Raw genomic sequence first — 11,406 nt, forward strand, 5'->3', positions numbered from 1 at the left:
CCCAGTGGAACTCCACTAATAACATTAGTCCACCGAAGAGCAGTGCCTAATGATTACCACCCTCTGTCTTCTCTCGCTCAACCACCCTTTTATCCATTGCAGCAACTTACCCTTAATACCATTCTGCTCCAATTTGTACAGTAGTGTTCCATGCGCAACTGTATCAAAAACTTTCCTGAAATCCAAGTATATGATATCAAAATTATTTTTTGCATCCAGATCCTGGATGCAAAAAATAATCCAGTTCCTTTGTGAACACATCATAGTATCCAATCAAATTTATCAGATAAGACTTTCCCTTAAAAAACCCATGCTGTGTCTGAATTATTGCTGCAGTCTTTTTTTCTTTTGTTGTTGTTAGCGCATCGGCTTCTGTGGCCATAATGCACCTCCCAAAGTTTTTGCATTTTCTACTCTGATCCAAGCCCGAGGTGGGATTCGAACCCATGACCTTTGGGTTGCCAGGCAGGCAATTTACCCACCTGGCTAGCCCGGTCAGCTTGCTGCAGTCTTATCTAGATGATCCTGCAATGCATCTTTTACCAGTGGCTACATTATTTTACCTGGAACAGAAGTTAAACTAACTGGTCTGTAATTACTCATGTCACCCTTCGATTCCCCATTTGTGAATTGGGAATACACTTGCACATCTCTAGTCTGTAGGGACCTCCCCTGAGTCCAAGGATGCTCTCATAATTCATAATTATGGCTAAGAGTTTGCTTAGTTCCTTCACTGCCTCCTTTAATATAACTGTATAGATCCTATCCACCCCAGGTGCTTTTCTTATGTTTAACTTCAACGATTTCTCTTCCACTTTGCTCTCAGTTATTACAAAATCATTAGACACCCTGCTACAATCTGATAACCTTCTGGCATTTTCCTTCCTTAATAACTCCTCATGTGTGAATGTAGATGAAAAATATTAATTCAGTTTTTGTTGCTATCTGAGCAGGATCATCAACAGTCGAACCATCGATATCAAGTCCAATCTGATTCATCCCCTTTCTTTTAAAGTTTATATAAGTAAAGAAATTCTTGCTGTTTTTCTTAGCATCTTTTGCCAAAGATTTCTCATAATCTGCCTTCGCTTGCCTAATCTCCTTTGTGACTTGATTACAGACTAGCTTATATCTGCCATAGGCTTCTGAGTCGCTTGATAATTTATAAGCATCCCATGCATTTTTCTTCTCTGTCACAAGTCTCATTAGTTCATATGACAACCATTTAGGCCTAAACCTTGAACAATATTTCTTAATAGGTACGAAACGTCTAGTAACTTCCACAATTAATTCCTTGAATGCTTCTCACTTAGAATTTGCTGTTGGTAACATCATCAGTTGGTCCCAATGTACAGAATTTAAAATCGTCTGAGACCACTGTAGTCATCTTTACGGAAGAAAAAACCCTTTCCTTTACCCTGATGGTAATTATATCTTTAAGTAAATCCCACATCAGTACACTGTGATCACTGCCACCTAGTGGTACCCTTATCTGCAAATTCTTAATGCAAGAATGATAACTGCTTATAACTAGATCAAGAGTATTACCCTCTCTTTGGTTGCCTCTCGAACATGCTGCTGCAGAAAATAATCTAATAAATCCACAAAAGTCTTGCTACTATGCATGTGACCAACCCACAGGTTGGTCACATGCATACTAGCAATATCTGGGAAGCTAAAATCCCCCATTATAAGACATTCTGATTTACTAGCCCACTCTATTTCTCTGTATAATTGTTCATTGTACTCATTCGAGTCATTAGGCCTATAACACACTACTACTCTTATTTTTGCTTTCCCAGTGCTTATGTCACACCACACTGACTCTACATTGCACTATCCATCTATGTCAACTGGATGCACTTCTTTTGATTTTATGTTTTTCTAAGTTAACAGCATAATCCCTCCTCCCTTCCTATCCTGTCTATCTTTTCTGTACACATAGTACTCCCCAAATTCCAATTCCGCATTCCTAATATCTTTGACATCACGTCTCTGATATCCCAACAATATCCGCCTTTGATGTCTTGACCAACACTTCAAATTCATGAAATTTATTTACTACACTTCTGGCACTGCACAGATACATGCACCTATTCTTATTCTTAGTTACCCTAACACATTCCATATATTTATTTGTTTCATGACGACTGCCATCAGTCCCTGAAATAATATAACCACTCATTGGGGACCGAGAAATTCTTTTCTGAAATCCAAATAAATAATGTCGAAATTATTCCCTAACTCCAGCTCTTGAGTGATCCTGTCAAAATACCTAACCAGATTAATTAAACATGATTTTCCCTTTACAAAACCATGCTGGGTATCCTTCAGAATTCCATTTCCATCTAAATGAAATGATCCTGAATTCCACCCTTGATCATTGTCTACATGATTTTCCCTACTACTGAAGTTAGATTAACTGGCCAGTAATTTCAGCCTTCACTCTTAGAACTGCCCTTATGTATCGGAGACACATTGGCACTTTTCCAATCAAATGGAATCACTCCCGAGTCCAGTGATACTCTCATAATTAGCCTCAATGGTTCAATGCACTTATTAGCTGCCTCCCTTAAGATTATTTTTTATTTTATTTTTTTTTTTAGGAGCATTAGCAACTAAGGCCATATTGCTCCGGAGGTATGCAATGGTCACTCCCTGACCTTTCCGCATCCTCCGTATTTGGTGGTCACAGGCTCGAACCCCGGTCTAATCAAGAAGCATGTGCTACGCACTGCTGCTCCTGCCCACCTGGCTACGGAGGCACCCCTTAAGATTATAGGGTATATGCCATAAACCCCAGAAACCATACTGGCCTGTAGGCTTGAACGTTTTTTCATTAAATAATCATGTGAATTTTCAACATCATTAATTACATTTTTTTTCAACTTCACTCCCATAATTTCTCATTGACGTGAAGGGTTTTTCTTCTGTAAACATCAATGCAAAATAACTGTTGAGTTCACCTGCAATTTTGGCTCGGGTATTTAATACTATCTAATGTCCATTAGATTACGGTCCAATCTGGTTTGTCCTTCTCTTCTTTGCATTTATATATGTGAAGAACTCCCTACCCCTTCCCTTTGCTCTCTTTGCAAGTGATTTCTCATAATCTGCCTTTGCCAGCCTAACTTTTTCTGTGGTACTATTACAGATAAATTTGTAGCTGTTATAGGCATCAGTACTTTTTACTGCTCTGTATCTTTTCCATGCCATCTTTTTCTGCTCAAGTAATCTGGCAACTTCATTATTCATCCAACTTGGAATCCTCCTCGTGGAGTATTTTTTAATGGTATATAAGAATTCAAGGGTTCTGTGATTAATGTTTTAAAGGTATACCATAATTCAATTGTATTTGCTCTCTGTGAGATATCTACCCAGTTAATAGAGGTCATGGTCATGTAGCATCTCAAATCCATCATAATTTCCTTTTCTGAAATTATAACCCATTCCTTTGCCTTTAACTACTGCTACTGCTCTCTTCATAATTCACTGTAGAACTCTGTGATCACTTCCTGCTACTGGTTCCTGTACTGTCAGCCCTATTATGTCATCTGGCTCATGGGTGATGATGAGGTCTAGAGTTTTCTTTTCCCTGACATGCTGATACAAATAGCAATCATCTAGTTGATTTAAAAATTTAGTTCCCATTGTGGAGTTTCCTTCCCATTTGCTCCCATCAATTAGAGGCAAATTAGAATCACCCATAATAAGATATTCACACTTACTTGCCCATTCCATTTGCATGCAAAAGCTCTCATCATAATTTTCACAATCACCTGGCCTGTAGATTACTAGTAATAGTAATATGAAAAAAGTAATCAAACAGAATATTGAAATCAACACAAATAAAAAAATAATATTAATATATTACTCAGACTTTTCATGTAAGAAAAACAACCAAACCAACCAAAGATGGAATACACATGATTTATAGATACAATACACGATGCCACATGTCTTAGCTGCTTTTATGCAAAAACAAATAACAATAACATAATTATTTAATTGCAACTAATTGGAAAATAAGTCACATCTACATAGTGACCATCTCATCCTGTGGTCCTATCTACATAGGACCACAGCATGAGATGATACAAAACACAGGCATCTTGTTACTATGAAGATGAATATTTTAAGTAGAAGCAGATGTATTTACAGTTAGCAGATCTTAAAAACAGTATGGAGTGGCAGCATAATTGTGCTACTCCTGAAAAAACAAAGTGCTACTACAATGTAATTGCTTATATTCTGGTGAAGTTAAAGTAAAAGTATCACATAGAAACACGTTAAAAAAAAAAAAAATAAAAAATAAGAGCTGACTAACTTTTACTTTACTGCCATGAGAAATTGGACAAGTGCCATCAGGATTAGAAGGAATATGTAGTTCCCATTTGCCAAAGTCTAGTTTCTTATAAGGATGTGATACTCTATTCCAATTATCTAGAAGATAAAAATCATATCAGATTATAGAGTTTAAAAATATCGGGCACATAGAATATTCTAATAACTGGTTAGCTTACTTACAAAGCAACTCTTCTGGAAGTTTCTATCTTAATGAGATGAGCCAAAAATAAATAAATATTTAAACGCAGAAGTTAAAAATATTCTGATTCCGTATGCATACTTCAATCACCAGAAGACAGGAATATAACAAACATAATAAGATAATATAATAAAAAATATAATAATATAATAAAAATAATATAAAGTAATGTAAATAACAAATTGTTAATTCTCAAAAATGAAGAAATGTAAGTTCAATAAAACTGGAAAATTTTACCTTCAGTAAAACTTAAAATTTTTCTATTCTTTTTAAAAATTTCTTAAAAGATAAGAACCTGTTTACATTTCTTTCATGCAAACTTGGCTTCTAAATTAGATACATTATTCACCATCTGTAGGTAAGACAACTATCATCTGATGAGATCATGAAGTCTCAAAACAGCTGTCACACTAGTGCTTTGAGTTTTAAACGAATAGCAGATTTGCCTCTTTTCAGATGCTATTCAATTTAAAATTATATTAGCAACTTTGGTCAACTTGTGAATAATGCTTTCATCTATCTTCAGCAATGAGTTGGGTGGATGGGAGTTTGATGGCCTCCATTTTAATTCCTTCAAGTGCATCCACCCTATTCTTTAAGCTCTCATAAATGCCCATCGGAAAGCTGAGTTGGTGCCTAATTTCTTCACACCTTGCACCTAGCACACATAGACATCCTCCTTGGCTGAATCATGTCCTGTTCCAGAAATGTCTGCAAACATTTCACAAGTTGCACATTTTTTTAGGCTATGTTGCATTGAAAAATTGCCCCCTTCGGTTCTTCCCCAGAGTCATAGCACTCCTGTTACTTTCAGCTTGTTGCTTTACTGCAAGTCTGAGGTATGATTTCTGTTTAAATTCAATTTAATTTGAAGTAATAGATTAAATGCAATAATATGTATTATGCTATCAAGTTTATGTTACATGTTGCTCTATATCAGTAAGTTTGTAGTTTTAAACTGGATTTAACTAAGTTTGTTTGTTTTGTTTTAAATTAGATTAATTGTTCTAAAAACAAAAAAAAAATATACCAACCTAGGTGATTAGAACTCCTGAGCTACTTATTTACAACAATTAAAACCTTACAATTCCACTACCATGCACCACTTATGTCACACAATATATGCACCAAACCACAGATACAAAAGCTCTATAAATATTAAGTCCCAACTTACAAAATCTTGAGCTAAATTTAAAATAATCTAAAAAAACATGACTAGGGCTATTAAACTATTCTTTGAACCCAATTTAATATGTTAATTGGAAAAATTTTCTAAAAAACATCCATTTTCAAGAGCTTAATATCCTTGATCTGCACAGTTCGTATCCTCTTTTGTGCTCCAAAATACGACTTTGTGATGTAGTCATATTTTTGAGATAAAAATATTTATATTGTTCATTATATACGAGAGTTCATTATACATGTTTATTATTAATTATACATGAGAACTATTGCAATCAATCACACAAATCAATTACACAAGCCATAATGATGTGCTCCAATAGATTTTGCAGCTGTAAGAGTACAGGATCTTTAGAGAAAAAAATAATAATAAAAAAAAGAAAGAAATAATTAGGGGGTTAATTATCTTTTTTTTCTTTTTTTTTTGATGAATCCAAAAAGGATCTATCAAAATATTTATCCTTTGACTACATAAATGGATTTTAAGTATGACTGTAGGTAATGGTAAAGTGGAGTTAAATAAGAGGCTAGAGTTCCTTCATATAATAATGAAACTGTCTGAATGCTCGTTATGTATAATTTCGTTTTTAAGGCAATTTTTTTTTCCAAACAGAAGTTTCAGTGGCACTGCCAGTCAGTCATTCTCAGCTCTATAATACAATGAAAATAGTTTTGGCTATTATATTAAAACTTTCTATTTTAATGTAATATGGATCAAAATGATATATCTTATATCATCCTTTAATATGTAAGTACATAATAACCTAAACTTTTCAATTAACAATTTGTTTTGAGTGAGCAAGAGAGAAAGAGAGAGAGAGAGAGATCTACACATACTTACTGAAATCTCCTCTAAGAAATACTGCTTCTGCCCCAGGTGCCCATTCTCGACAAACAACTTCATTATTCTCCTTTACCTGAATACCATACTGCTTATAACTGCGGCAAAACTTTTCTAATCCTCCTTCAAGCGCTTCAAATTTATCAAGCCATTCTTTGAAGCAACCATACCTAATAAAATATTTACAAAGAGCCTATTTTATCTGAGAATATAGTCAATGCATATAGTCTAGTAATGGAATTTCAAGAAAAGGAGTAAATATAGTACACAAATGTGAAATAAATTCTTAAAGATAGTATGTAGGAAAATTTCTGCATTCCAAATAATTTACTCAGTCATTACAAATTTGTGACCTTTCAAAGGAGCTCAAAGAGAAATGAGGAAGAAAAAGCTCCTTTAAAGAGGCTTTTTCTTCCTTGTGAAACAAAAGAAGAAAAAAAATGGAGCTAAATCTGTTGAGTATGGAAGCTGGGGAACTACAGTGATAGAATACATCACAAGAAATTCTCCAATGGAAAGTGCCAAGTATGCAGGGGTGTTGTCACAATACAAGTGCCAATTCCCTGAAGCCCACTTTTCCAGCCATTTTCTCAGAACAGCATCACAAAATTATTGTAGAACTGTTCTGTAGCATTCTTGGATCAAAAAGTACCATGGGCAGAAGAGGACTTGGCCTTTGTTTCCAGGTCACAGCCTACACCTATGATTTGTCACTCATGACAGATGACGCAAAGTGTAGGTCAACAGTATAGCAGTGACAAAGAACCTGATATGCAAGAACTCACCATTCTGTGATCATCAGTTAGGATGCAATGGCCGAATGCATTGCATTCTCAAATCTTGTATTAAAACTGAATAACATTTCTCATAAGTACCAATTTCACAATTAGTCAAATGTAAATTTTGCCTGAACAGATCATGAAAACAATCAAAATATATGTTTTTGAAACTGAAGGGCAGCCAGAGCAAGGATCATCTTCAATGGACAAATGGCCCTCTTTAAACCTTGTGAACGACTGAAAGATGTTTGAATGACACACACACACATCTTCCTGGAAAGCTGTTTTAACATTTTGTGTGTTTCTGCTGCACTTTTTCCTAATTTGAAACAAATTTTGATTCAAGGTGACTTGGACTTTGTGAAAAACAAATATTTTCCTCAGTAAAATCACTCATTTTAAAATGCAACAGAAGACAAAAAACACCTATTCAATACATACTAATTCAAACTGCAAATAAATGGGTGAGTCACATGTTACCAGTCACCAAACATCTAGCCATAAGTCACAACCTGCTACAATGCTGTAATGTTAAGATACAAAATCAGTCCCAAACTTTTTGATCACACCTCATGGCACATAATTATCCACGTATTTCTAGTTATGTTTCTCTTGATGAAGGATACACTGTACACTACTATATATACAAAATACTATATACAGTAACTACAGTACAGAAATTCAGTATTTCTTCTAATCTTTTTATGTACAGCCATAATATGACAACTGTAAAAATCAGGAAATGCCAAGATACAGCGGAAGTACTCATTTTAAAATGCAACAGAAGACAAAAAAATACCTATTCAATATGGATATTGGAAGTTTAACTATACTACAAAAGAAGCATATAGATCATTTACAGAAAACAAATAGCACTTGATAATCATGTTGGATTACTGAAAAGATTATATATGTAATAATTAATTACAAACAGTGGAATATGACCATTGAAAAAACTGTTTTTACCAGAAAAAATTCAGAGGAAACAGTAAATATTTTCTGTGAATTCCTTTATAATATACTTTTGTCTAGTTATTTAGCATTATTTTGAATTAAATTTCTATTCATTTATGTTTCCAAACCTCATTTCTTTCCAAACTACATCAACTTGACTATTTTTTTTTAACTATGTAAATACTTTTTATTAACTAAGAGTAAGTGAATTTACTACTTTATATGGAATAATTTTTGTAAAATTAGAGTACATGAGGTAATTTTTTTTCATACAGGTCTAGAGAATTTTTGATTTCAAAAATTTATTACTGGCACACAAAGCTCTACATTAGGACAAATTCGATGCCTCCGTAGCCAGGTGGGAAGGAGCAGCAGTGCGTAATAAACGCTCCTTGATTAGACCAGGGTTCAAGCCCGTCACCACTAAATACGGAGGATGCGGAAAGGTCAGGGAATAACCACAGCATATTCCCGGAGCAATATGTCCTTAGTTGCTATTGCTCCTAAAAACCAAATAACAAACAATAACTTAGGACAAATTCAGTGGCTCCAGTAGTAAATCCAAAAGTAGAGTTGCTACCACAATCTAGGCTACTTAATATTATATCGATATTATAATGGCTAAATGATGCAAGGAAGCAGACTTCTTTATCAGCCAAAAAAAGGGAAACTTTCTATCATTCATACCTTTCCCATTGAAAAGTGGATCCAATTCCACCTTGAATTTTACCAAACTATCCACCTTGGCCACTGTGGCAGGCAATTTTTTCCAATGATCTGCAACATGCTGCCTGAAAGTAAACTTCATGAGATCCAGTCTTATGTTACTCATCAAAAAATTTTGTATTTGTACCACCCCATTCTCTCCTATACCAGTGAAAATACACCTCACCGATTTTACTGATTCCCTCCAGCACCTTATCTACCTCTGCCAGGTTCCACCCCCCTTACAAAAATGTCTACTTGCCCAGGTTTGCAGTCTGCAACTTCAAAACTATTCATCACATGGACATCAAATAGCAACCCTATTTGATCTGGTTACTCTTCTTTTAATTCTTTCTAGAAGTTCTATTTTTTTTTTCCCCAGTTTTTCCAGATTTTTCAGTTTTTTTTTTTTTTTAAAGTGTGGCTCCCAGAGCTAACACAATATTCTAAATGCTCTTTACTAATAAAGGGATTTATTAGGGATTCATCCCTAATAAAGGGATGAAGCTGAATTTGGAAAATATTTATTAATGTTTTTGAGACTGTCATAAAATGTTATAAACAATGGGATTTTCTACTTTCTGATCTTGAAATAAATCAGCCAAACCAGCTTTTAAACCAGTCAATACAATCTCAATTTGTGGAAGTCCATTTCATATGAATAAAGTTTCACAAATGTGCAAAATTTTGTAAAGGAGTGGATAATACTGGAGAGTGGAGTAAATTTCAATTTTTGAGGAAGTAAATTTCAATTTTTGAGGAAGTAAATGGAAATCCCAACTTCATGAAATCACTGTACAAACAAGAGAACAAAAAAAAAAAAAAAATCACTGTGGAACAACCCTGACTAATTTAAGTTAAAAAAGGAAGGGGGGAAAATGGAAATGGACGGACTAAATTTTTCATTCAACAAACATTCCATATTTGCAATTATCAAATTCAATTCGAAAAAATATGGCCTTGGAGATCACATGAAATAATAACTAAAATTATCAAACAAAAAAGATAAAACTGTTGAAATTTAGATATGATTATTGAAACCATATGGTATATTCCCAGGAAGTTCCAGGCATCTCCCTGAAAACTGATGGAAATACTCAAAAACATATGCAAACAGTATAAACACAAGGATGGGATATGAGGGTAAGTATTATTGTTTTGCATTATAAAAACTCTTTTTTTTTTTTTTTTTTTTTTTGGACAACTAATGTTTAATCATACTTTACTGCAATTAAAAATACTGGTTATTCTCATTCATGCCACAAATTATGGATAAAAAATATATGACACTAAGAGAAACAGCATTCTTTTTTCATTTTAATTCGAAAGTATTGGTTATTTTTTTAATATTACATTTCCCATAAATAGAGCCATAGTGATATCATAATATCATATTGGTTATTATGATATTATTTCTATATTAATTAATCTTATTATTGTCATTTATTTTCAGACTTTTCATAATACTAATTTCATATTATATTAACGTAAATAAAGACAATATATATTGTATAAAGTTCAATATATATTGTCTTTAAAAATTTATCTTCACAAATAAATAGTATGTCGCGTATACGTCCAATTCAAAGGTATCCCTATGAATATATAGTGTATTGGTTTGTTTCTTAAAAGCTCATATAGCTCAATATACAGTTGATGGTATTGTAAGAAATAACACCATATCTTCAGAATTAAACGCAGATATCTACTTTCGTTACTACTTAACTATTTCTTGATTAGTTCAAAACGTACGGTATTTTAAATACACCGTCCTACAGCACCCATGTGAAGATTAAATGTCAAGTGTAGGTCAAGGTCAGTATGTGCTGACTGTATGGAAAACATGGCTTATCCGTAAAGCGATGCTAAAATGCGACTTACGTTTCCATTTAACAAATTACTACTTACTACATTTGTAAACGACATTTAATAAAGTTTGTTTCACGGTAAAACAAAGAAAGGACTCAAACGAGCCAATTTAATAGCGACATCGAAATCTTAGTCATGTATGTTATGATTTAACGTTGCACAGGTTATGCTATAAGTAGTAACCGGTGAAAAAAAAAAAAAAAAAAAAAATTGTTATCCATATAAGATCACTTACCGCCGCCTTATTTCATGTTCATGATGTTTAAGGTACGGATCAATCTTTAAAAGATTATCTATATGTGGTACAACAACCTTCATTGCATCTGGTGGTCCCATATCTGCTGCGTAATAGGTTTTTAATATATTCAAATATCAAATAGAATTATACTTGTAATAACAAAAGTGCATTTACTGCTCTCTGAGTAGTTAAGTCGGATAAGACATCGTAAGTGCAAAGTTCTTACAATCTGGCAAGACGTGCTTCTCTAGCTAAAACCACCGACAACTCTACCACCTGATAACTGCACATG

At 33.8% G+C, this 11,406-nt stretch overlaps 1 protein-coding gene across 1 annotated transcript in view; it reads right to left on the reverse strand.

The window, feature by feature from the left end:
• AGBE (1,4-alpha-glucan-branching enzyme) overlaps nucleotides 1–11,406 on the reverse strand; it is a 122,111-nt gene extending 110,705 nt beyond the window's left edge. Inside the window, exons 1-3 of the mRNA XM_090388907.1 lie at nucleotides 11,112–11,406; nucleotides 6,570–6,739; nucleotides 4,328–4,443 (exon numbers count right to left, since the gene is read on the reverse strand). Of these exons, the coding sequence (XP_090245033.1) occupies nucleotides 4,328–4,443; nucleotides 6,570–6,739; nucleotides 11,112–11,212 (387 nt within the window). The 5' untranslated portion in view covers nucleotides 11,213–11,406. The remainder of the gene's footprint in view (nucleotides 1–4,327; nucleotides 4,444–6,569; nucleotides 6,740–11,111) is intronic.

Source organism: Mastigoproctus giganteus, chromosome 14 (assembly GCF_048544385.1).
Source record: "Mastigoproctus giganteus isolate SK-2022 chromosome 14, ASM4854438v1, whole genome shotgun sequence".
Taxonomy (NCBI): Eukaryota; Metazoa; Arthropoda; class Arachnida; order Uropygi; family Thelyphonidae; genus Mastigoproctus; species Mastigoproctus giganteus.